Genomic DNA, 27,913 nt, shown 5'->3' on the forward strand with positions numbered 1-27,913 from the left:
AACTTCATTTTTATGTGGGCTCTGTAAGAAATGTTACACAGAGACCTGGACCCTGGCTCTTCACTGTACAACCCCTGAGCAAGCTGCTCACTTTCCTGTGTGTGGACTTAGTGTATCTCCTACAACACAGAAAATCAGACTAGATCACCTCCAGAGAGTCTCTTCATCATGAAAGCTTGAAAGCCTAAACATTTTCTACTATGGTCCTCAGCCATCTTCAAAAACTTAGAAAGTCAATCATACATATTCTTGGCCATCCCCCCAAAATTTGATCTATAATATTCCCATCAGCTCCAGCAAATAATTCATCTTCAATTCTATAAATACTAAATCTAGAAATCAGATTAAGCAGAAATTTAAGCTATCAAATGGAGACACAGGGCCATGCCAGATACACTACAGAGAAATTTAAACAAAGGGGTACATATTCCTCCCCAGACTCTCTGACATCACCCTTCCCATCAGGTGAAAAGCTGACAGAGGGTAGATGGTCCAAGGCCAAGGCTGCGAGTGGAAGGAAGAAGTCACCCACTGGCCAGACCCGGAGTGAGATTTCTAAGTGCACCTGCCGCTCTTTGCTCAGCATCGCAACCTCTGTCCTCTGAGATGGAGACAACCGTTGCTTACATTTGCAGAGCACTCAGTCAGCAGAATCTGCAACGTTCCCTCCTGTGTATTTTCTTTCTCATTGGCTCTGGTATAAGAACTAACCCATGAAAAAAACCAAGTACTGTACTGAAAAAGGCAGGAAGCAGGTACAGTCATAGGTGCCCTGGTGGAAGAGTCGAGATTAGTAGCTACACATCTTACACTCTGCGCAGTCCTCCTCTCTCTCCTGTCCACACCCTTCGCTAACGCAGCTGCTATGCATCTCGGTAAGAAGGCTCATGGGGACTTCAGGAAAGTAGGCGTGGACTTGAGGAAAACATTAGGACAGAGCCTCAAACAAGATTCCTGAGAATCAACACAGGGACTCACTGCATTACCGCAGTACGACAGGGGACCGAGCAAGCATTTCTAGGCTAACACAACCTTTTAAATTAATATGGTACTAAACCTAATAAAAATATATGGAGAATATCAAACAGTATGTACCATATTTTACAGCTTATATTTTGAATAACTTTTCTTGCATGTGTTTGCTCTTTAATAATTTTTTTAAAAGCCACAAAAACTTTTTAGACAAAGGGTAAGTGAACAAAGTAGCATGGAATACTCATTCATCCCTTGCAAACTACACACACGACCCTGGCACCACGGTCAGCAGCCACTCCTTGCACTGAGCCCTCAGGGCCCGAGGCAGCACCTAAGCAGCAGCTGTGGCCTCCCCTCACCTGTCCAGCGTGACGCTCTATCTCCTCCGCTCGGGTCTGATACCAGTCCATCGCCTTCTCCACTGCCAGCTGGGTGGTCCTGAACCTCAGCAGCTCCGGCTGTGCCGCATACAAGAATTCACTTTCATCTTGGGGGCTCGGCTCAACCACCAGTCTGTAAAGTACAAAGGAACCATTAATAACCAATTGAGATGCTGGGGAAATGATCATTTTGGGGGTGGGCTCGGTTACAGGCCCAAGAAGTTTGTTTGTGTGTGTGTGTGTGTGTGTGTGCGCGCGCGCGCCTACGCATATGTGCACAGTTGCAAGATAAATGGGACATTTTGGGGATGCTTAATTTATTTTCCTAGCAGTTTTCCCAACTTAAAAAAACTGGAATGGACAATAAATCAAAACAACTCTGCCACAAATCAGTCAAACAAGTATTAGCAAAATGAAAGTCGCCCAGGGATGCTTTCACGAAATGCTCATGGCCGGGCGCCTGCCTCGGCCTCCTGCATCAGTCACATCAAAGGCCGGCCACTGCATTTTGGAAAAACACCCCTGGGTGATTTCGATGCAAATATAAGTTAAGAAACCCTTGTTTTCCATGTTCATAAAAATAAAAGGAAATATTCCTTACTTATGGTGATGATATACCTTTGGTGGGTGTCAGCCACATACCACTACATTGGCATTTGCAAAATATGAGTGGCTCTACACCACTGGCCATAGGAGGGAAAGAGACACAGCTAGAGGAATGTACACCGAAGTAACATCACAGAAATCACAAATCACGAGTTTTATGAGGAGATCCTGGCCTTCCATGGTCAGGACTAAAAAAGAAAAACATTAATCTAAACTAAGACATTTCAGAGAGATATGTGGAAAACACTGCATTCCATTAGAGACACGCACTCATCTAAAACCCACTGTCAATAAATGACACGCTGGAACTGTCACTATTACAAGGCAATGGGCTTGGAGTTGCAATGGACGCTGAAGCACATCCCATTGCTAAAGCTGCAATGCCTTATCTGAATTCATGAGGGAAAAGTAGGCAGAGGCTCGCTTTTTTCACATGAAAAATGGGAATAATGCCAGGCAGGAGTACCTAACATAATACCAATGACGTCCAGAGGGCACACTGGCTGGCCTAGGGCTGATGCCTGATTTTTATTTATAGGTATTATTTTTTATTGGAATTAGTAGCTGTAATATTTGACCAGACACAAAGCCCACGGATACCTAGGCATCTTATCCACATGGCTCAGACAGCCTCTTATGCTCATGGTTGGTAGCCCTCTACTCCCCTGGTCTCACACCTGCCATTCACACTCTGACCAATGGTTTCCCAGAGTGGGAAGAGTCCCATCGCTCACTCAGAAACCTTCCCTTTAAGAACAGAAGCCTGAGTATATCATCCCACACCTACTTTTACAGCTTGTAATCTGTCCTAAAATACTCTAGCCACATCTGGTGCGAGTCTCACTGTGATTCTTTCCTCTTCAACAAGGCATCTTACTTTCAATCCTTGAAGGAGGCTCTTCCTCAGCCTCCCAACATGCTCCTCCCTCTGCTAGAACACGCCCCATCCACCAGCCAGGCTCTCCTCCGCCAAGCTAAAGTCTATTTATCCTTCAAATCTCAGCTCCCCCAGGAAAGTCTTCCCTGCCCCCACCAGGTGCAGGTGTCCCCATCCCGGGTATCCCCATCCCCAGGTGTCCCTGTCCCATGCTCCCATGTCCCCATGCCCCAGCCTTCCCTGAACAGCACTCCTGACACGGGTGCCGCAGCATCCTTCCTCCTGGTTACAGCTGTGTGAGTCAGGACTGCACCTGGCTTTCCCCTTGGGTAGTCCTGAGTCTACCAGAGGACAGACACTCACTAAATGACTAGGCCACAAGAGGTGGCCTGTCCTACTGAAATTCTGTATCATCTTCAAAAGCATCTTCCCTCTGTCACATTTTCCCTGGCTTTTCATTTTATAGTTTCAGGAGTCCCAGCACAGCAAGTTTTACTCACACTTTAGCTTGCCATGCCTGGTCTGAGAAATACTCTCATGCTTGTCATCTACTTGTCAGATGCTAAAAGGCACAAGCTCAGGGGACTGGGAAGTACCAGGTGACTGGGGAAGGTGCTCAGCCAGTGCTGCTCCGTCTAAGGCCCATCTCACGTTAAGAGAACCTGGGCCACAGTGACACCACACCTTTCCCTACAGCCACGGCCACCGGCATCAACCCCCACCGTTTTCCATTCATCTGTCCTGTTAACTCTCACTACAATCAGTAAGTAAAGACTATCAAATGTGGCTGATCAATACCCTGCACTGAGCTCCACCTTCTCCTGAAATTCACTGAAATGACAGCAAACAAGGTTCAAAGGGAGTCGGGGGTGGGGCGAGGTTGCAAACAGTCAAGGAAGAGCAGGGTGCGTGGAGTAAAACTAGACTAACCCATAATTTTTCATCCTCGGGTGTCCACAGATAATAGCCAGTACTAAGAGATCCAGGAACAGCTGTACAATTATGTTACTCAGAGACATGCAGGAAGTGCCAAATTTGTCATCTACAGGGACTGAAGTAACTGCTCCTGGTGAGCAGAATACAAAGGAGGGGCAAAGGACTATGGGTTTTGGTTCTTGCTGTTTCTAAAATAAGCTTTGCTTTTTTGAGATAAGTTTTTTAGACAGAGAGTCAACATTTAGCCTATAAATTTTCACTAAGTGCCTGGATTTGCAGCCCCATGGCTCCACCCTCACTCTATGCCCAGTGTCCAGAGATGGGGGTTCCTGGGCTCAGTTCAGAAGTCCAAAACGACACTCCTGAGCTTCCATCGGGAAACCATGAAGGGGAGCTGGCAATGAAGTACCTGCCTGACTTTGAGGAGTAGGATAAGGGGGTCAAGTGCCCCCATGTGGCCTTTCAGCCCCACCCCACCTCCCCGCTTCTGCAGTGCCTGAGACCTCCATATTCTGAGGCTTTCCAGGACTAAATCTTACAAAAATCAAAAAACAAAACTGAATCAAGAACAAAACTGCATACATACCATAAAAACAAATATGAAAACATATCTGTATAGGTCAAAGAATGAAAGCAAATACCTCGCCATGAAAAAGAGTTGTGTAAGGATCATTTTTAGAATAATTCCTTTGTGGCATTTAACATTTTTCCATTAAAATAATTTTAACTTAACTGAGGAAAGTCAGGTTTTTTTTTAAAAGTTCACTGAAACTCTGTAAATCAAGAACCGCCATCCAGCGAGTGGCATACATCACGTTCCCCGTTCACAGGGCTGTCTCTTCACCCGGCCCACAGTGAAAGGAGCTCCCTTGTGCGGCTCCTTCTTACCTGCACTCTGCCTCCTCGCACCAATCTTCATCTCGGTGTTTACGTTCATGCCAAGGAAGAATCATCAAGGAGTCACCGTTATAACTTTAATTAGAAAGAAAACAAAAACATAAGCATTTAAAACACCCGTCACCTCAAGGCCTGGCTACACACGCAGCAGCTCCGGGATTCCCGTGTGCGGTATAAGTGCTACATGACACATACCGGAGGCCCTATGTAAACAGAAAATAACAAGTTACAGATCTCTCTTCCAACATGAAATGGTTCAAAAAGAAAAGGAGAATTCAAAACAAAAACATGTGGCAAGGACACGGACAACAATGTGGTGAAGGCCAGGGGTGAGGGCTGGCAAATAGGGGGGAAATGGGGGACATCTGTAATGTTGTCAACAATTAAAAAGTAAAATAAAATAAACAAATAAAATTTTTTAAAAAACATTTGACATGGAAGGACGGTATGGGTATGTGTTCATTCACACACCAAAACGTTTATCAAGAGCCCATGGTTTACGTTCTTAATACCAACATAAATGGTCCTTTGCCCTCAAAAAGCTTACAACCTAACTTCCTATGATCATAAGAAGTAACCACTAGCTACGTATAAAGCACTTCAAACGTGGTTACTGATACTAAGAAAGAGAACTTTCATTTTAATTAATTTCAATTAAATTTTAATAGCCACATATGACTAAGGGCTACCATATTAGACAGCATAGACACAAAGGACAGGAAATGGCAAGAGTAAAGAAATGATTCTGCAGGTTGAAAATACCCCTAAACGCTAACAGGAGAATGTAAAACAGGCAGGGCCTGACTGGATAATGAACACACAGCAAGTGATGTGCTGCAGAGTTGTGCCCCTGGAACCTGTGTAACTCCTTTAACCAACGTCACCCCTATAAATGCAATAAAAAGGAGAAGCTCTTCAAATAAATTAATAAATAAAAAATAATGTACAGACCGAGAAACAAAGTATTAATTAAAAAGGGAAAGCGAGGGAAAACAGTACGGCAACACCGTGGAGCAATGTGCTGCGAACCAGGAGGCAAGGGAAACAAGCGCACCCATTTTTATCAGATTAAAGCCAGTTCCGCCCAGAGGCCCCCGTCGGAAGGCAGGCCTGGGAGTCTAGGCTAAAATAAAGTGTCCTTGCTACATTTTCAAGCACAGCACAGCTCAATGTTTCTACATGCGCTGATCGCTGCAGGTAATAGTACTAGCATTGCATCAGTCATGACCAGCACCAATAATAACCTTTAATAAGTACTGATCTCTCACTACGAGCCACACACGATAAAATGCTTTTAACATGTAAGACCTCACTCAGTTCTACTAACCTGATGGAGGGGAGAGTATTACGTTCCTGGTATCATAGTGAGAAAACCTGAGGCGTAGGGAAACTAGCCCCTCCTCAGAAAGCCAGTAAATGGCAGGGCTGGGCTTTAAACGCCATCAGAGAGCCAGATGCAGAGCTTGCACCTTTAGCCAGCACCCAATCCTGCTCCAGAAAGGACACAGGGACTGCAATCTAGCCCCAAACACAGACCCATCCTCATTCCCAGCACTCCTCCGCTTCATACACGGGAGCCACCAGGTTAGTGTTGTGAGCAGCAGACAGGGCAATGTGAGCCTTCCCAAAACTTAATACAAACAAGCCACTAAGGACCGTTTGCAAGTATATTTAAAGGATACATTTAAACTAAGATATAAAACCAATCTCAACACCAGGAGGTGGGTGATTAGTCCAATGAAACTAACTTCTATCAAACATGTCTTGACTTTAGCTTTGATCATCAATGGTTATGAAAAAACAAAAGACCTCTCTGTTCTTTCATTTTCTTACTGGATGTCTATAAAGCAGATTCTTTTGAACCAACTTTAGTAGTTTAAAATGCTTGCTATAAAAACACCATGTGTTCTTTATCTTGCTGCAGATCCTGTTGAGAAACAAACAGGACCTCATCCCCAGCCAGAATATAAATCCCTTGAGGGCAGAATTTTTGTCTATTGCCACATCCTCAGCACAACAGTACCTGGCACTTAGCAGACTCTCAATATGTGTTAACTGAATTAACTGACAGCATAACAGATTTCTTTAAAGTGATCTCATGAGTATCACAAAAATTCAAAACTGAATAGAGCAACGAAAGGGGACAGTTTGCTCATAAGAAGCAGACATGTCAAGGAGGCACATTTACACAGAACCCGCAGGTCTGAGAGTAAGGACAAGCATGCTTTCCTGATTTAGATGATCAAACTGATGGAAGGGCGAGCTGTACCAGTAACGGTATACAATCGAGATAGTTGGACATGTCATTATACTTCAGGGGGCAGAAAGAGCCCAGAATACATACTTCCCTAAATCTCACCATACTTTACATTTTGAAATAATTGGTGAGTTCTATCATTGCCTTCTAAAAAAAAAAAAAAAAACCAATTTTAGCTCCTGATTCTTTCATAGGGTGAGCAGAATGATAGAATGCTTAATAAAATGCAGAGAAAGCCTTTTTCATTCATTCTGTTCACAACACAAATACTAGTCATGTAAATTAATCATTAGTTGAGTAAGGTGAAATTATGGTTCAAAAAAAAACACACCTAGAAAACATACTGCTCTGTTCTAAAGAATTGCAGAAAGTTTGGTTAGTTGCAAAACTTACACTTTGAATCTAAAATTCTATAAGCAAAAAACATTTACATCTTTTATTTCATCTTTTTCCCCATTGTTTCTACTTTGCCTGGGAAGTCTTAAAATTTAAATGCATCATCTGCATTAAGAAAGGAAAGTACACAGTAAACTTAAATTATCTCTTTACAAAATAATGACGGCTTTTGCTTAATTTTAGGACTCTTTATATTAGAACCCTGTTCATTGCTTTATTCCAAACAATAAACTTTGCTGGTTTCATTTGAAGGTAACATTTATCTGTCAGCAAGAAAGGAATGAGTACAACAAGTTCTGTTGTGTTCAACTATTCTCTCACCAATTATTTCTCCCACTAAATATAAATGTTTTATTTCAAATTGTATCAAGAGTAAATGTACAAAAGTTCTCTTATTCGTATTCTAAGCCTTGGAAACAAAAGGCTAAATAATGTATTACTACTAATTGCACCTTTCAGGCACTGGTTTTAAGATGTAGAGTTATACTTATTCCTATTATCAGCATAGAAGAAAATGTTCTGGTAAATAAAGGACAAATAATAATAATCTGGACCTACACTATTGTGACCGTCACTGAACAAGTCACACTCAACGGGGAAACAATCAAAATGCTAGTTATCGCTCCGAATGCCAAGATGGAAAAGCTACCTAAACACATCACTCAGAGTTCTCCTCTGGACCAACGGAACTCCATTCCATTAATAAGTTACTTAGAAAATAGAGCAGAGTCTACTAAGACGTCCCGGACCTAACCAGCATTCTCAGGTGTTAGCGATGTGTAGAGAGGCGGTAGTGAATACGCCACCCGCCGAGGGCCTGGATTCCTCTCCCCAACACTGTGACCCAGCTACTCTGCCTCAGCAGTGATGCTCTAATATTACCTGCCCAAACTGAAGGCGAGATAAGCAAGCATTTTCTTGAATTCCAATCCATCATAATTAAGAGCATGCTCTTAGAAGTCTGGCCTCTGCATTAGGCCTCTGACCCCGCCCTTGGTAAAAGGACTCAGTGTGCCTGTGCCTCGATTCCTCACTAGTGAAACAGTGATAATGACAGTTTTAACATCATTTGGATTCGGGGAGGGACAAATTCGTTAACACATACAGAGCCTTTTGAACAGCACCTGATACACAGTAAGTGCTAAACCATCATAAAAAGCATCATCATTATTCATGCCAGCAAGAAGCCTGCTCATGGGCAGTGAAATACAAGAAACTGGGGACTGGTTGACATTCGTGCATTAACGAGTTTGATCCAGCACCCTGCTGGATACTGAACACGATTATGTGCCAGGAACTGTGCCAGGTGATACAGCTCTTAGATTAGTTTATCATCACAAACCAATATGACCTCCCCATTTCACACTTCAAGAAACTGAAGTTCAGAGAAGCTAAGTAACCTCCCAAAAGCAGCAGAGCTAGGAGTAGTGAGGACCAAGACATATACCCATGTTTCTGATGAAAGCCCTTGCTCCTCCCAGTGGACCACACTATCATGTCAACACATCAAATATAGGTCAGTATCGTGCTGTGATCCCGACATTTATGTGTATCATGGATTTCCCCCCCAAGTTGGTATGTGTTTGTGTGTGTGTGTGTATGATGTAAACTTTTAGGATAAAAAAATGGGTACACACTGAGGTCAAAACATTTCTTAAAATAATGTATATGCTTTGTGGACAAAATATGAGTTTGATTCTTAATAGCATTTTACTTATTACGAATACAATATTTACACAGGCCTGCCCATATCAGAATTGGGAAAAGTGTCTCGCTGGGTTATTTATATGTTAATTAAATATAGTGTGATAAAGAGATTCACTGCAGTTTCAGGCAAGTATTTACATATTAATGAAATCTTTTCCAGGGCAACTGGAAAAGACGCCCTGTGATCAAAAAGAATTATAGAGACTATTTCCCCAAGGTAGTTCAACCATTCAGAAGATGTTATAATCTTCTTAAGGATCACAGGTTCTGAAATTATTGGTCAAGGTATTTAAATTCTGGAAGAATATGAATACGGAAAGAAAAAACCCATCTCCATGAAAACGCTGCCATGTGGTGTCACTAGGCAATGCCGAATCTAACAACAATTTCAGGGGAACAAAACAAGAATCGGAAACTTTAAACTGTATTAAGCCACATTAAAACATCTGACAATAGTCACATAAACACTAAAACAATAACGTAATTAAAGTTATTTTTAAATAATTCATTCAGAGCATAGTTCGCTAATGCCTGTCAAATTTTTTGCTCTCAAAGCAGGATAATCGTTTCTCTGCTTCTCTCATAAACGTGTTATAAGAATTATATGTGAAACATAAAATCTGTATGTTTCTTACAACTGTTTCATATTTAGTCATAAAATGTTTACTGAACAGTACTTTTCAGGGTAACCAAATACATAACAAATATCGGCATCAACAGTTTCCAAGGCCCATAAAGTTACTCTGAGATAATTTTGCTTCTATCTTCTTAATCAAAGAAATTGCCCTAAATCCATTTTTGTTTCCTGAAATACACTGCAAGACAAAAACTAATTGAGTCAAGATCCAGCATGCCTGAAGTGCCAGGAGACATGCCGATCAATTACCCTGCTGCCAGCCCAGGCCCTGCGCCCGGACAGGAGAGGCTACTGGGCCTTTCTTTCTGGATCGAACGCCAGGCTCTTCTTGGATTCAGAAACTGCCGACTCAGCCCACTCCACAAAGCACTCTCTGTGCTCCTTCCTCTGTACTAACATCACCGCGAAGGCCAAACACTTATTCCAAGACGAAAATACAAACCGATTTATTGTTCTTTGCTCACAGCAGCTCAGAAATAAACTGCACACGTGGGAATTGAATTCTAATTAGGTAACTAATCAACTTTTCCATTTTAAAGGGAAAAGGAACATTTTTATGTTTCCTGTGAGAACCAAAAAGTGAATGCAGCGCCCCGGTCTTTCCATAACATTTAACAATCAAGGCGACAGTCGTGGTGGTATTTCATCACAACAAAATTACAGTGGGAAGAGGACACCCAAGAAAAACTGCTCATTAAAAATTTCAGGGAAGAAAACAGAAATCTTTACGAACAGGACTAGGCTACATAAAAACATAGGTAAAAGGGGATGTACATTGTTTATTGGAAATCGCCCGCACTAATCCATTTTCGACTAACAAATGAACTGGGAATATGGCTTGGACTCTGACTGAACGATATGATACAGGTGAGGACTGAGTAGGCGGAACAACGTCTTCTTAAATATTTACTCAGACTCTCACCTGTTCAAACTTCCAAACACCAGAAACATACTAACTTTCAAGACCTGGATCCAACCTCACCTCTTACTGACTTACCTTCGCTGTAACAGGCAGTGATCTCTCCCATCTCCAGCCCTACTACCCTCCTCCTATGGTACATATTTAAATGTATGGCATAGGTTTGACCCTATGCCTAACCTGGCTGAGCTTCCCTACTGGGTTCTAATTTACTCATCTGTGGGCAGGGACCGAGACTCGTTCCGTATCCACCTATTGCTTATAATACGACGCCTCTATATGGCACATGAATATTCCCTACATTTTTATTAAAATGACACACAATTTTCTATGATTCCTTCATCTTCCATAAAATGTTCTCTCAAGAACATAAACCCATATAAAGCAATGCAGACAGGCTTTAATTTCTAAATCAGTTTCACATGTACTCACGGCTAGTTATAAATTTCACTAAAAAGCTGAAATTCAAAAATCAACATCTGTTTTGCAAGAAACATTGATACACTTTCTATGGGAGAAAACCTCCACAACTTCCCTCCACCATGAAAGCAGGAGCACAGTAATGGATTCTGGCACTGTCGTCTGTCGTCTCTCTGTCGCCTGTCAAGGAAAAGAAAGTGTCGACCAGACAGTGATTTGCCGTCTGGATTTTCAGAAAGCTGCCTAGGGTCAAACCTGGCTTCGATGAAAAAGACAGTTCACATGATTCCATCTCTGAAATGTAAAATATCAAAACATCCATCTGTAACTGGAAATGGTAAAAAGTAAACTCCTACCCACCTTCCAGCTGTGAAGAACATGGATCATATCACCGGGTCTTTTACAGGTAAGGTCTTCAGCAGTGATTTAAGTTAAAGTAAATCAGTTTCACCTAAATCAACTTTGTCCTACCGGGAATTTTAATAAAATGCATATCAATGCTTTGCTTTTATGACAAATTTTATGCTGTTGTAATAACAGAAAAGGGTCTCCAAGTTTTGCTATTCAAATCCAAGATCTAGAAGACAAGGTATTAGGAGAGATAGCAGGAGTCCCACAGTCTGGATAGCCTATTTATCATCAAGAGATGAAGAAGGGGCTCTCCCTAAGGAGTCAGGCAGTAACTGTGATGGAACTTCCCATCTAGAACTAGGATTTACTGGCATCCTTTCCTTTATTTAAAAAATACTTCTGCAGCAAAAAGAGAAACATGAACAGGTAGAAGCCATCCTAAATCTTCAGCAAAGAAAGTAACATCAACAGGTGGAAGCCACCCCAAATCTGCTTTAACAGTAATGCTAATTTCACTGACAGTATATCATGCTATGAGGACATTATGTTAAGTGAAATAACCAGCCACAAAAGGAAAAATACTGCAGAGTGAAATTCATAAAGACAGAAAGTACATGGTGGTCATCAGGGGCTGGGTGCGGGAGAAATGGGAGTTACTGTTTAATGGGGGCAGAGTTTGTTTCACAAGATAAAAAGAGCTCTGAAAATTGGTTCACAACAACGTGAATGTACTTGTACAATTACAATGGTTAATATGAGTAAATTTTGATTAATCTCTCCCTACCCACTCCCCCACCCCTAGCTTCCCTCTGAGATCCCTCAGTCTGTTCCATGCTTCTGTATCTCTGGATCTATTTTGTTCATCAGTTTATTGTGTTTACTACATTCCACATATGAGTGAGATCATGTGGTACTTGTCTTTCTCTGACTGGCTTATTTCACTAAGCATAATACTCTCCATTTCCCTCCATGCTGTGCCAAAGGGTAAGATATCCTTCTTTTTTACAGCTGCATAGTATTCCATGGTACCACAGCTTTTTTATCCACTCAAATGCTGATGGGCACTTGGGCTGTTTCTGTATCTTAGCTATTGTAAATTACACTGCTATGAACATAGGGGTGCATAAAAACTTACATGTTTATAAGCACAATTCATGGACACAGACATTGGTACTGAGGAAATTCCTGGAGACCCTGGATTCTCTGTGGCATCATCCGTGGGGCAAAGAGCGCAAAAGAGACAGAGACTAAGAAAAGCAAGGTGGTTCAGAGTTAGGAAGGGAATTAAATGTCAGGACAAACACAGGAGTCAGGGTACACACAGCAGAGAGAGACCCTGGGTCTACAGGTCACAGGGAGGTTGGTCATACAGCTGATCTACTGTTTTCAAGGTTGTTCTATATTAAGGCAGGTGTAGTCAAGGTTGTTCTACATTAAGGCAGGTGCAGCTGTTTATGCTGTAGGACAGGGGTGGGGAATATCTGGCCTACAGGTCGTATAAGGCCCTGCGAAATCATCTGGTCTGGCCCTGCCAAGGCCTCACCAAAGAGAAGCAATTTCAGCCATCACATCAGGGGTGAGTTAATTAAATGTCCGACCAAATAGAGCAGGCTAATTTTTAAGTTGATAATTCTGTATGGCCCTAGAATGATGTTATAAATACCCAAATGGCCCTTGGCAGAAAAAAGGTTCCCAAGCCTGCTCTAAGACAACAGCAGTATCTGAACATGGGACTGACCAGGTTTAACTGATATAACATCAGGCTGACATCCTGTATGATCTAAATAAGTGGTGACTTAAATTTTTCACTCAGCCACTTTTTATTTTCACCCTTAACAGCGTGTCACAGAAACTAGGGTGGAACTAAAGGAGGAGAAATGATTAGAAGTCAAAAAACAATTCATATAACCACAAATTCAGACAAGAAAATGGAAACATGTCGATCGTGCCCGTGGCTCACACAAGCGCAGCCCACCTGCATGTTACAGCATGCTTCTCACAATCAAACTTTCAACCATCAAGTCATCTCAGCTTAGATGTTCACGAGCAGACAAACTGCCAAGTTACTAGAATAACAGCTTCCCCAGGATGATGATATTCTGGATATTCTATTTCCATTAATGGTTTCGCCACTTACACTATAAAATATTTAAATGTTGCAGTATCTCAAAGTACACTAAATATAATTCAGTCTTTCCATGTTGATTCTGGAGATGATCCAGGAATATGAGTATCAATTTTCAATGTCTAGTAAATATATGTGTCAAAGGATTTCTTGACTGACAGACGTTAAACTATAGTTTATTTCCATATATTAAAAAGTTAAGTGAAATGAAGTCTAAACGCCATGTTCTATCCTGGATCAGACACTGAAACAGAAAAAGGATATCACTAGAAAAACTGGCTAAACCCAAGTAAGTACATAGTTTAGTTAACAGTATTATACAGTCGGTTCTGCTCTAATGTTTTGAAAATGCAAATATGTTCCAATATATTGATACATTAGGAAACCATTTGAGCATGCCACAAATTTCATGTTTGCTCGGGCACAATTTCACCCACAAAAGACATTGGCACTCACATGGGCCACACCGCTCAGATCATGTGTGCAGACACACATTTCCCAAACACCTACCAGAGACCTCAGTTCCCAGAGTGAGTTAGCAGCCCCTCCCCTACACATCTGGGGTTACAACTCACCGTCAGATTCCTAATCACCTCTCCCTCCACTTCCCAGTAACACACCAGCTGCAACTCTTCCGACACCCACGTCCACAGAAAAGTCTTTTTCGGGTGTTACTTGAGGTAAAGTACCATGTTTTAGGATTTAAGAGTGTCTCACCATTTAACACGTGTAAAACTATGGGACAATTTTATTAGGCTCCTAACTTTGTTTTACTGCACAAAGTTTTTGAATGCTGGGCCCTGACCCCTTTTCCCTATAAACCCTGTGGTTTTTGTTGCACAATTTCACATAGTGCTGCCATTTTTAGAAATGCATATGTCACATTATATGAAGAAGGGATTACTCCCACAGTAACTTCTTAGTTTTGACAGAGCTATGATTATGGAAGAAAGGGCAAGCTAGATGGACTGTATACATGAAGTCTCTGTATTATCTTTGCAGCTTTTCTGTAACTATAGAATTATTCCAATAAAAAGTTTAAGATAGTATTTGACATATGTAGGTACATGAGGCGAAACTGTTCTCAGTGTTTTATTTACGTTAACTCATTAATCATTCTCATACCACTATGAAATACATGTTGTGATCACCACCATTTTACAGGTGAGAAGACGGAGGCGCAGTTACAAACTTACCCGAGGTCATGAATCCAGGCAACGTGGCTCATTGTCAATGCTCTTACCCCCATGCTATACTCTTTCAACTGTTTAAAATACAACCTTTTACTTTCATCATTCTGGAAAGATTTTACAATAGAAAAAGAGGCATAAATTAAAAATCTAGATAATCCTTCTGAAATGTGCTATCACACTTGAAACTAATATTATATTGAATGTCAACTGTAATTGAAAAATTTTTTTTAATTTAAATAATAAATGCTATAAACATCAAAAATACCAAAAGTCAAAAAAAGATATTTCTATTTTTTTACAAAAAACTTCTATTATCACAAATTGTGGAAGCTAATAAAGACGGTAAAAAATGTTACCTTTCTACTAAAAAAGCTAAAACAGCCATCCAGAACACAGAGTGTACATGTTTTATAGCAATGACAATCTAGGATGGGAGCTAATAAAAAGATGTATCATCGATGACAGAAAATGTAATTTTTAAGTTTTACAGAACTCAGTCACATTCCATCAATGTCAAATACACACGATGATTTAAGGGTGACAATATAAAACAACATAACACACACCATGGAAGTTTCTCAGCAATCATAATCATAAAACTTTGTGGAATGAATACTGGTAAATCAAATTTTGTTTAAACACCAAGGCAAAAGTTCTGCCAATGGGATCTCAAAACACAGCAGTTAAAAGGTCAATTCATTATAGCATAATTTACTATTGCTTTCCAAAATGTTATACAGCTGGAATTCTAAAATGTAAAATCCCTGCCCTAATTAGTACATGCATTCCTTCAAAACAACTCACATTAGTACATGCATTCATTCAAAACAACTCGCTGAACACTAAGACTATATTAGTGAACACAACACAAAGTCTGACCCTTATAAAATTTACACTCATTCATTCATTTATTCATTCATCCAAAGTGTTTACTGAGTGCCTACAATGTGCCAGGCACTATAGTAATTACTCTATAAATGTTGGTCATCATCATCAACATCTAAGCCTAGAACTATCATACTGAGTTGAGATGGCAGGGAAGGAATTAGGAAGCCAAATGATCCCTAATTCCAATGACATCCCTTAAAATTGTAAACTGCCAGTAGCTAAAGGTTGCAACAACGATTCCAATCAGATCTGTCATAGTCTCTCACAAAGTTTTATAAGGTATGAACAGATTTCATAAGTATCAATTCATCTGTTACTAAAAATATGCACTATAAATAACCAAGACAGGGACTGTCAATTCATTTGAGTAAACTCAAACTCAGAAAAGACACATCATGCAATTGATGACTGAGCTGCATTTACTAGTGGGCTGGCTCACTGCAGGTGAAAGGTCGACCAGGGGATCCCTTGCCTTCCGCTTCTGCAGTCACAAGCAAGGTGTGCTCTGCCCTCCCCCCTCTCCGGGTGCTGCTCAGGCCCGGGGCTGATGGCCTACCCATCTCTGAGCTGCGCACTGAGGCATCAAGAAGAGATCCTGTGGCTTCCAGAAGCCCCTGGGTGATACAACTGGGACTTAATGGATCCAGTGGGCTTAAAGTCTATGTCACATGTTACAACACAATCAAACAGCCTCGAATCGAGATAAGGAACACTAGTCTAAGGAACAGTAAAGTGCTACTTTGATTTCCCATTGGTCTTTGTGCCTCTGGAATTTCAGAGGGAGAGAGGGTTGTTGAGAGAAAGCAGGAGTCAGTTATTCCTGGGTGCCCTGGGCCTACTTCCTTATGTGGTCACAACTACACCTCAATTTCTGAAAGATGTAACTAATTCAAACATCGTTATCCTAAAACCTGTTCTTAACCAGAAAACAGGACACACTGAGCACACAGCAGTCCAATCAGGAGGCTTTCAAAACAAGAAAAGGTTAGGTGATTAAGTGGAGGTGGTCCTGCTTGTGCTAGACACACTTAGGTTTCAGGATCATTTCAAAATAAGTTATACAAACTTTATAACCAGGAAAAAAAGTTTAAATAGAATCCATTAAAATTATTTTTCAACTTCAGGTGTGCAGCATGAAACAAATCACTGTTATAATGTAAAAAGCAGGTAAAATTCAGTTAACAATGTCCCCTACCATGCTTCCGGCAGCAAAACGGAGTATTCGTGTGGAGAAGTGGTCTCGGGGAAGTTCGAGAGAATCGCAAGGCGGTGAGGAAGCAGGTCAGAGCCATGGTAGGTGAACAGGATCTCCAGGGCCTGGACATTACTTTCCTGCAGAAGGCAAGGGTAAGTTTCCAACATGAACTTCAGAAATGAAGGGGTGACGCTGCCTGACAACATGAAAAACTCTAACTCATTAGGCAGTTCTGATGCGAAGTAGTTTGAAATATCCCTGATTCTTCCTGGTCTATACCATGTTTCTCAACCTAAAGCTATAAAAAAAATTATTTTTAAAAGTCAGAATGAAGAATAAAAATATTTTAAAATCTGATTCCGTTTTGTGTACATTTATTAATATCACAACAGAAAAGGAAACGTAATGGCGTATGTATGCGATAACACTGACTGTATGGCTCAAAGATTCAGAAACTGTTAATATTCAAAACTGTTTTATTCACAAAAAGGAAATTACCCGAGCATAAGTTCTCGCTGAAAGAACAATATTCTGACTTCTGAACTTCTTAAAGAATTCAGCATCATATCTCTGTTCAGATGCATGAGACACTCCCAGGATGTGCTAAAGGGAAAAAGGGATTTAATGAAAATCCTGTTAAATATCAATGACAAGGAAATATTAAAAACCTGTATGACTCTGCTTCCCTAAATAAGTAAGGCCAGAATTAATCATACCATTCACTGCTAAGTGAAGTGCTACATTCGAAGTCCCGCCTTTATTTTGAAAATGGCTATGCTTATAAGTGCTGTTAATTTTTTAAATCCAGTAGTAAATTAAATAGGAAGTGAAAATTAAATTAATTACAGAAGGATGACCCAGATCCACCACCTGGTACAAACAAACCAGCAACAGTTACGTGTGGCATGTCCTACAAGCACCTGCCACAGCTGTACGAGAGCTTTAGCTTTACTGCTGCTGGAGGTCTCTGTAAAATGAGAATGAACCACTCACTGGTTCAACAAATATTTACTGAGTGCCGACTATGTGTGAGGGGCACTGTGATAGGCAGTAGTGATGCAACAAACGGCACACTGACCCTGCTCTCCAAGTGGCTTAGCCTAGTAGGAAAGACAAGCCAGCGGAGGGGACGGGGCAAAGGGAAGCACTCGCTCTGGGAGGCAGGGAAGGCTTCCCCGGAACAGCTCTGAAACAGGAAGGACAGACAGGAGTTCGCCAGACAACTGCAAGTGCAGGTCTCCCCACCACAATGCAGGAAGGGCTCCCGTCCATCGTGCTCAGTGATGAGCCCCAGCTGCCAAGCATCCATAATAAATAACCAGTAACTATTGTTAACTCTGAGTTAACTTACTGACGTGGGAAAGAGGTGAGCATGAGGGTGTGTAAGGAGGTGAGGGGGGAGGCGGGCAGGGAGAAATTCATGTGGGAACATGCTGAGTTTGGATCACCGCACATCCAAGAGGAGCTCCCAGCGGGCAAGAGGGCCCGCAGGAGAGGGTTGGGGAGTAAGACGTGAGTCACCACATGCTGCAGGGTTCTGAACAGAAGCGAGTCTGGCTCCCAGGGAAAGTAAGCGGGAGGAAGCGAAAGGAGATGAGGGGCAACAGCACTTAAAGATGAGCACGAAAGGGGGACCCGGGCCTGAAAAGCAGATGGGGCGCAGACAGAGAGTGAGGGAAAGGAGAAATGAAGCGCCCTCGTCTCCTCTGTTTTCTGTGCAGTAGATGCCCCTCCCCTCTGCTGGCCCGTTCCTATTAGCACACAGACAGTGCTTCTTCCTTCTGCTGTTAAAATCACAACCCTCAGCCTTCTCTACTTCTGCACCCACCACCTTCTCAGCTCCCTTCACAACAAAACTTCTCGGGACAGTTGCTCACAACACAAGCTACTGAACAGAGGGGCCCAGCTGTGCACTCCACTCCCTATGTGTTTAGACAAATTGCTTGCCTTCTCTAAGCCTTGGCTTGTGTACCCATAAAATTGAGAGTAACAGTACCAATTCTGGGAATTGTTGGGAAACAATCTGGATTAACCCTTTGCGGTCGTATTAAATTTGGACATGGGTGTCGTACTGGTCGGAATTAATTTCCATTGAAAGAGCAGTGATACATAACATGCAATGTCAGGGCAATATTTTGGTTCGTGACAAGGTCACTTAGACACTTAAGAGCTTTCAGAGAAATTATGAACTGATACATGAATGAATAGTTAAGATTTGTACGGTTCCTTGCTGTGGTGGCTGAGAGCAGACATACGACCGCAAAGGGTTAAGTACATAAAACACGGCTGATGAATAGCAAGTCCTCAACAAACCTGTTGGTATTTCTCAAGATGTTCTCTGACCTATCCATTCCCGCAACAAAAGTTTACCAAGCTCCTCAACAATCTAGGTATCACTGTGAGCTCTGGGGACACTGCAGCAAACACAAAGCCCTACCTCTACGGAGCCTCCATTCGCGTGTCCCACAGCCCCCAATCGGCCTCCCTTCTTGAAGGACTAGCTGAATAGGGCCCTGCTCCTTCCTAAGTAGCATCATCTCGGAAGCCCTGGGAAGAGTCTAACGGTCTTCTCTATCAGGCCCCTTACCAATGTCTCCTATCTTCATTATCATCAATTACTGCCTACATAATAAAGGACTGTTCCTTTGTCGTCCCTTGACCTCCACCACTGGCTTCATATCTGGCATGTAGCAGGCACTTGAATGAAATTTAAGTGAATCCATTTTTATCTCATTTATCACAGAATGAATAAAATAAGCCCTGCCCTACGACTAAAATGCAATGCCTATCTCTGCCCCCATCCCCTTGTTCGCTACCATCCTTATACATCTTCATTTCTAAGCTTTAACAGCCAAATTCATCAATTTCACATACTTTTCAAAAGATTAGCTTAATTCCCTTAAACGGTGGGCTCAACAAATACTTTCAATATCACTATTACCAGGTAATAATAAATGTCCTTGCTACTGTCAAATGGGAAATAGCAATTCAATATAATGAGAGAAAGTTAACTGGATAGTCAACACCGAACATTCCGTGGAACTTTCCTTAATACCTCATCGTCAGTAAAACTAAGGCTAACAATAAAAAATAATATAGAACTATATCTATACTGCCTTCTGCAGTTCACCAGCATGCTTTCATATATTACCTCAAAATAGTACAACCCAGACATAATTAAAACGATATGCTTTAGAAAATGTGACCATCCAACATTCCAACTAGTTATACTATAGATACAACTGTTTGCGTGAAATAATATACTCATTGCTATGGTTTTTAGAGAAACAGTCCTTTGTCACTAGTATTTTGTCTAAAAACATTTCCTTTCCATTACATTGACAGGTGGGGAATCAAATGCTTTGGGATTTGCCTGCAGGCATCAGAAGTACTAAATACATCCATTATTCTGGGGGTGGGCATCACATCAATAAGTGTGACATTACTGAGTGCCTACTATGAGCCAGTACCAAGGGCCAATAAAGGTACGACCACAGAAAGGTGGTGTAACACAGACTGAGGGCGTGACCTGCAAGTGAAGTCAAACCTCAAAATTAGAACCTGTATGAAGCCTGGGTCACTGAGCCATGAGGGTCACAAGGGAAAGCAATCTGAGCCATGCATATTACGGAAACACTTCTCAACCTTTAACACCTGCCCTGATCTTACAGTACAGAGTGCTACTGAGATGCCCAATGTGGAGACACCGGCTTGTGTACCTGAAGAAACAAATATGAAGTATACTTTAAGTTCAAGTGTGTAATTTTGGCGATAATTGGATCAAAGTTCAATCAACTAAGTTAAACCCAGTAACAAATCATTAAAATAAAGCGAATCAGAAATATTCACATTAGGATGATTAAAACACAATATATCCTGAAATTTGGCGCTGGAGACAACTCTATTCCATAACCTTAAACTCAAGATGTAAAATCAAAGTGAATAAAAGGACCATAAATGCAGGAAACAAATGCAGCGACGTGGCTAAAGCATTTCCATTCCCTAGACTAACAAAACACCTCTGGCCTTTCACAACCTCTAATTCTTACTGAAACTGGTATACAAAAGAACCCGTTTCTGTGCATAATTAAATTTTTCCCACCTAAATAGTTCTAAAGACCAAGAATACCAACTATCAGGACAGCCACAGCATTTGTAATGACAGATCAAATAAACATAATCGGCCCAACTAAAACTGGCCCTTACCTCGTACGTTGCCAGCCGGTCTAAGTAGGTTAATAATTTCAGCCTGCAGCGGCAGAGCTCCTTCTGTTCCAGTGTTAACCTGTTTTGGGTGAATAAATTAAGCCGCTTTATTTACATAAAAGCACATTTCTCTAAGAGTTAAAATAAAAATGATTGATATCCAACTGAGTCCAAAATTCACAGAACAGTACACAAGAAGCACAAGGGTAAAATATTAAGTGCACTCGCTGTAAGCTGCCGAAATAACTGAGAGCAACTATCTCCAGGAAAGAGCACATCCAGACGACTAAGTATTCTAAAGAGATCACCATGTGACTGGTAGTGAGTCACTTACTCTGGAAAGTGCACTAGGGTGAGCAGCTCTTGCCTCCTCCTGCGCTCCATCTCCTGTGCGTCCTGCGCAGGCTGGTCCTTGTCCTCAGGGGCGAGCGCCTCCCAGGAGATGCCCTCAATGTCTATGTCACCAGGCAACGTAAATCTATAAGACAAAAGGAAACCCAAATCTATTTTGATTAACTTTTTAAAATCTCATGTAGTGAAAACCCACTATCCGCTACTATAACTGGCTTTATATTAATTTGATTTCCACAGAAACAGCTCACGATCTGAACGAAAGCTACTGCCATTGTAAGCAAAGTGATTCGCTCGTTATATCCATAGAATGAACAAAAAATCATCAGTTCATCAGCAATCATCACAGTTAGAAATTTTAAAAATCAAGAAAATGAAAACCACTTAGGAAAAAAACATACTTGATGTGAAACAGCCTATGAAGAACATGTTGCCTGGAGTTTACAATTCTAATCACTTCCATTTAAGGTCTCAAAATGGTCATGAACGTCAGTCTCATTTACATTATTTATGTATCAGATATCCTATCTTTGTATCTCACAAAAGGTTCCAAATATCTGGTGAGCGATGGCTCTCAGCAACTAACTTTATTCTACCATTAACTGACATTTGTGTGGTGCTTAAAAGTTTATGTGGTGATCCCACCAGATAAATAATTTAATCACTCCAGGTGATTCTGTGAAGCCAGCATGTCACAGATAAAGTGAATGGGGCTCAGACCTGCCTAGGGGGGCTTGTCTGCCCACTAGACACACCCAGGTACATGCCCTAAGCCCATGGCTTAAAGGGGATCAGCATCCAGTAAATGTTTGTAGAATCTGCTCTTTCTTTAGCATCAAGCTCTCACATGTAAACACATTTATTTCACTGAAAGGAAAGACAGCTGTGACCGCAGATAAGAGAGCATCGATCAAAGGTGACTGCTTCATTACAGAATAACCTAAACAAAGGGAAGTTTGCCCTTCCAATGTCTCAGCTTAGAAGCTTCCACAAAGTCACCTGTACTTCTGAATCCCCATCTCTGTCACCAACCTGCCATCATCCACTCCTCTCCCGATTGCCAGCAGGGCCTCCAGGTCTGTGCCCGTCAGCCCATACTGCAGCAGCTCCTTGGCAGCATCCACATTTTCAGGGACTCTTTCCAAACACTCGTGAAGAACCCAGGACCGTTTCTTTATTTTGCTCTGGATACAAAGAAAATGAAGCACAGAGGCATCAAAAACCCCTATCACCCATTAGCACCTGACAGCTGCCTTCCAAGAGGGTAAAGCTATACCCCAAGGGGCACAGGTAGCTGCTGGAGAAGGTCCTAGAGAAAAGCCAATCCCCATCCCCAGGGGTGATCAGGAATGGATGGAGCAGATGTGCTTTATCAGTAAACACCCATTCACACATCTCAGCACCAGAACAGGATCAAGAGGTAGTTTTCCTGGGTTGAATAAAACACCAGGTCAGCTCCATAAGGTCAGCAATAGAAAGTACTCTCATCTGAAGCCCTGTGACCAAAAGACGTTGCATAAATTTTATTTTTACCATGTCACCAAACTACTGAAACGTACCAGGTAGTTCTGAATTGAAGCAATGTTGACTGCCGACTTCCTCCACTGCCTCTGGTGTACGAGATCAGCATCCAAGCCGTAGGTCTGGGCCAGGGACAAGGCTTCCTCATACTCTTCGCTCTCGATCTGGGACAAGGAAACAGACAAGGGAGTGTTACTTTACCGGGCTGTCCTGGGTCACTGTGAAGCTGTGACAAATAATGAATATCCCCAAACCTGGACAGCAGGTCATGCATCCCTAACCACTCCCACGGGCACTGTGGCACCAAAGCTCACAAACACTGTGAGGGGCAGGCAGATCCAGTGTTTATTTCAGCACTTTAATAGAAGGCTGAGAGACAGACGGTGAAATGCCCACATCTACAGAGTAAAATAATGGTGAAACCGGGACGAGCAGTGCCAATGGCCTGACCCTGGTGCAGGGCAACGCCTCAGACACTGCAGGAGCAGCACAGCTAAGGAGACTCCTCAGCACTGACCTGGTTGCCTCTAAGCAAAGCCCGGAGGAGAAAGTGCATGTGTAGTCTCCCCGCACCCCCTGGCATCTCAGGAGACAGCTGCACTGGAACAGATAAGGTCACAGGAAGGGCAGCCCAACCCCGGCTAAGGCACAAAAGGGACAAGCTAAGTAAATTCATCTTTCATCCCTTCTTATTTTGATTTCTCAGGCACAAAGACCAGCATTATTTTCAAAAGCTAGATAATACTGATGACTCAAACATGTCAATAACATAACAATCCCTCTTTAAATTCCTTCATTAAAAAATTAGTTTTTTCTCAATGAAATCAGTCAACTCTGGAGGCCCATGAACGCTGCCATCCCCATGCTCTCACCTTCCGGTGGTACAGCTCCTCGGGCGTGGTGGAGCGCAGGCTCACGAGGCGGTAGTGCTTAGTGATGGCTCGGGGGCGCTTCCTCGGTGGCGCAAACCGCTCCATCTCGGTCACTAGGTACAGGCCCTGCTTGACGTAACCGAAGTAGCGGGCCTTGGCGGAGGTGTCCTGGTCAGAGTCGGAACCCTCCTCTCCCTCGCCCTCTTCTCCACTCCTCGTCTCCAAACGAGAGCGTTTGGGGGCAAGTTTAATCTCGCACTAAATGGAAAAAGGAGACGTTAAATTACTAGCAAGGAACTAAGACAAATTTTAGGGTTAACAAGAAAAATATTTTTCATTCTACTCTGGTCTGATTCACTGCATCAGCCATGTGATTAAAACAAAAATGGAATTCAAAGGAACCCAATGACAAACATCATGTACTTCACAGCTCCAGAAGTATTCAAATGCGTGACTGGCTCCTAATCTCCAAACTAAAGTCAGCCTGCGTTAATAACAACTAATTAATACGATCTCATAAATATATGCCTGGTAATTATTGTAAGGAAATGAAGGAGCTGAGAATGTTAATTTCTTCACTTTTGATATTTTCATACCAGCTGTGGAAAAAGACGATGTTTTGTTTTATCTGTTTAGAAAAGGAACACGAACAGATTTATTTCCTCTACTGAGAACTGCTCCCCGCCCTCCCCTTGTTAAAGTGCCCAGCAGCTTCGCAAAGTTCTGCGTCTGGGAGCCTGACCAGTAAAGATAACTTTCATTGCAGACTTGGCAGAGCTGGCTCAGGAGTTAGGCCTTAATTCTCTCTACATAACAGACTCGGTAACAAACTGTGGGTAAAATATACTGGTCCATCTACATTAAAGTGAAAGCTACTGAAGGATGTTACCCTTCAGGATCTTAAAATAAGACTTTTAAATGACCAAACATAACTTCAAATTACTGGCCTCTGTTTTCCAGTCTTTTTTCACAATAAACAAGCTTTTCTTGCTAAAAGAACCAACATTTTTAAGATGTCATATTCACAGAAACAGGTTGAAGACTGTATTTCTTGGGTAGCACACCTTTAGCATTTTAAGACGACTAATCTAGAAAAAGAAATCATCTATCATGTTGATGAGGACAGTGATAGATGCAAAGTGACTCTATGTTTTTTTCATTCTTTTACAAGGAAGTTTTTTATTGACTAAGCAACAGCTCTTCTTTATACTGCACTCAATCTTGGATTCCAATCACAGGCTTCTGTTCTTAAAGCCAAAATTAAATACTGGGATAACAAATTTTAAAACACAGAGCTTTAGGTTTCTGGTGAAACGTATGTTGACTTTCAAGCACCCTAGCTACTCACACAGGGAAAGCATTACCTCCAAACTCAAAAAGCCCCCGTCGTGGGCAGCGGTGACTTGAGGTGAGGGTTCAAACCACTCGCAGGACTTTCCCAGTAGGTTCTTCAAAGTTTTCACGGAGGACACGGTCAAAGCCCCAGAGCAGCGAGCCAGCGTCACGGCGCTGTCTGCCCACCAGCTCACATCGATGAGTGGGTAAAATGACTCCTTGTCTGATGGGGAGAGTCAGTCAATACAAACACACCTGTCAGTGTGGTTTCAATACAACACAGGTAGTCTAATAGTCAACTTAAAAGCCATATTTGGGCCCTAAAGATATGTCAAATAATGAGGAAAAATAAATTGCAAGTCATCACTCTAATTCTCACAAAATGGTAATTTATTTAATAAACATCTGAGTGCCAAGAATTCAACAAAGTTCAAAATTACAGAGATGCAGAGTTAAATATATTAAGGTCTTGCCTCCCAAAAAATAAAAAATATGAGCTATATTTCACCATTTTCAACATAATAACTTGAAAGGTGGGTGTGTACAAATTCACAGATTATCAAGGTTATAAAAAATTGTGGAAAACATTCGTGTATCACTTTCCAGACACACAACAGAATTATACCCTTTGTAATAATATAAGACAGATGTGTAAGTTTCCAATGCTGACTGCCTCTCATACCCTGAAGGGATCAGGATAACCTGCCCACCCAAAACAAGCCACTCTGACATAAGAAATACTTTAAGCTAAAGGAACTCAAGAAACTCAAAGTTCTGTCCCTTTGTCTTGTCACTTCTCTGAAGTTTACTGTTTCTTTGCTAAGATGCTACATAAGCCCGCTGTCCAGCCAACCCTTGGAGTCCCTCCCCTCCAGCCCTCCAGACTCCCTGTGTGAGCTGCAGGGTCACGCTAACAAACCTCCACGTGCTTTTCTCTTGTCCCTCTGTCCTTTGTCAGTCTAATTTTACAGGGCCCAGCCAGAAACCCAGGAGGTTGGGAAGAGTTCATTCCTCCCTCCCCACATACACTGTCTCCTAAAGGGCACCTTCACCACACAGCAAGTCTCGCGAGGCTCTGAACGCCACACCTCGTGCAGCTCACCTTTGATTTTTCTTCTCTTGTCCGTGGAGAGCCTCCAGTCAGGATTGAGGTCATCATAGCCTGGCTAAACACGAACACACATGACTTCCCAGTCAGCAACGTAAGAAAATCATGAGCATCAAGACCATGCTGTCCCTTGATCTCAGTGAAATACGCTCCTCTCCATAATCTTGAAAAGCAGTTGTTCTTACACTTAAAATGTGCCTGTGCAGGTGCTGGACTGAATGTGATGACAACAGTGTGCACGAGAACATAAGACAGCAAGTATACAACTAATGCAAATGGAGCCAAGATACACTCACAAACAATGCTGCACACACTCGCACACACTCACACTTACACACGGGAGAACAGCCGTGCTACTGTGACTGCACCCCCCGGGTGCCAGTCCCACCCCCACCACTGCCACTGAGCAACCCCTCCAGGCCTCCGCTTCCACAGCTCTGAGACTGGACTCCACAACTCCACGCAATCTCCAGTTCCTTCCATGACTAAAAATTTATTAAGTAAAAAATACATAAGCATGCAATCTTTAAACTCAATCCATTCATATTCTCATCTCATGGCAAGGTAATGTCTTGCCCACCTTTGTGGATGGAATGACACATCAGTATCTCTCAAACGCCATAAAACAGCTGAGATTACGCCACATCAGATACCCTTTGGCTCACTGTTAATCACTTAATCTTCAGAATTACAGTAGTAGAGTATCTGAAATCCTAAGCCTAAAAAAGCTATGTATGCTTAAGTCAAATGTGCTTTTCACCTAATATGACACAATAAGCATGTTTGTGTTATTACCAATTTATCAGTGGCTTAGCCTTTAGACTATTAAAACTGATACTTCTTTCCATGGCCTGAAAGAACTGCCTACTCTCTACTACTATAATAAGTCACTCAGAGTAGTCCTTGAGAACAGAAGATGTAATTCTTTAAACTTTATCAAAAAAAAAAAACCTTACATTAAAAGGCTACATTTATACTAAGGGAAGAGAGAGACTGTCCTGGTTGACTTAATCACGAAAAAGAACTATTAAGTCTCAAAGAACTATAATACAAGAAGATACACACTATTGAAAATAATGAAGTGAACTGAAATCTCATTTGATCGCTGGTAAGGAACAAGCGGAACATTGGAGCTTTCAGCGCCTCCCCATCAGCAGCTGTGCATGCTCCCGCTGCACCCTACACACACCGCCGTTTCTTTCTAGGATGGCACATGGGTCCCCCTACTTCCACTCTGGAGAACACAAAGGAGTATGAAATAACACTTTAAAACTTTAATCCCAGCAAACAACAACAATAATTATGATTCAGCCTGGGTAAATTTAAGGATCTATATATACGTCACTAAAAAATCTTGAGGAAATATTTCAAAGAGATCATCACATTGGCATCAGTACTCTGAGAATTCCAAGTGTGCTTGTCTCCATCAGAATCAATGAGAACAAGCACCATGAACAAACAGCAGTGGTCCTCAGGAGCCAGTCTCTGGACACTCTGGGACTAGACTGCTCTGTGCAGATAGCGAAAATAATAGATGTCTCCTGCAAATTCAGTTTTAAACACAAAGTGAAGATCTGTCCTTCTGCATCCAGAACTCTGTTATAGTCAACCTTGTATTCCCAGATCCATTACAGTGTTCACGTGTCACTGTAGGTAAATGATGATCGTTAAAATCAGAGCCCTAGTTAGAATGTCCATGCTACAGAAAAATTAGCTGACATAGTACTAGTCTTCCTACACTCTCTCAAAAAGTGGTTTCTT

At 41.9% G+C, this 27,913-nt stretch overlaps 1 protein-coding gene across 1 annotated transcript in view; it reads right to left on the bottom strand.

The window, feature by feature from the left end:
• NBAS (NBAS subunit of NRZ tethering complex) overlaps positions 1 to 27,913 on the bottom strand; it is a 160,553-nt gene that overhangs the window by 92,940 nt on the left and 39,700 nt on the right. Inside the window, exons 13-23 of the mRNA XM_087823358.1 lie at positions 26,147 to 26,210; positions 25,074 to 25,267; positions 23,710 to 23,967; positions 22,876 to 23,001; positions 22,349 to 22,500; positions 21,300 to 21,443; positions 20,966 to 21,044; positions 17,258 to 17,362; positions 16,760 to 16,896; positions 4,663 to 4,746; positions 1,335 to 1,488 (exon numbers count right to left, since the gene is read on the bottom strand). Coding sequence (XP_087679484.1) covers positions 1,335 to 1,488; positions 4,663 to 4,746; positions 16,760 to 16,896; positions 17,258 to 17,362; positions 20,966 to 21,044; positions 21,300 to 21,443; positions 22,349 to 22,500; positions 22,876 to 23,001; positions 23,710 to 23,967; positions 25,074 to 25,267; positions 26,147 to 26,210 — 1,497 coding nt within the window. The remainder of the gene's footprint in view (positions 1 to 1,334; positions 1,489 to 4,662; positions 4,747 to 16,759; positions 16,897 to 17,257; positions 17,363 to 20,965; positions 21,045 to 21,299; positions 21,444 to 22,348; positions 22,501 to 22,875; positions 23,002 to 23,709; positions 23,968 to 25,073; positions 25,268 to 26,146; positions 26,211 to 27,913) is intronic.

The sequence above is a fragment of the Miniopterus natalensis genome, chromosome 13, assembly GCF_054644295.1.
Source record: "Miniopterus natalensis isolate mMinNat1 chromosome 13, mMinNat1.hap1, whole genome shotgun sequence".
Lineage (NCBI taxonomy): Eukaryota > Metazoa > Chordata > Mammalia > Chiroptera > Miniopteridae > Miniopterus > Miniopterus natalensis.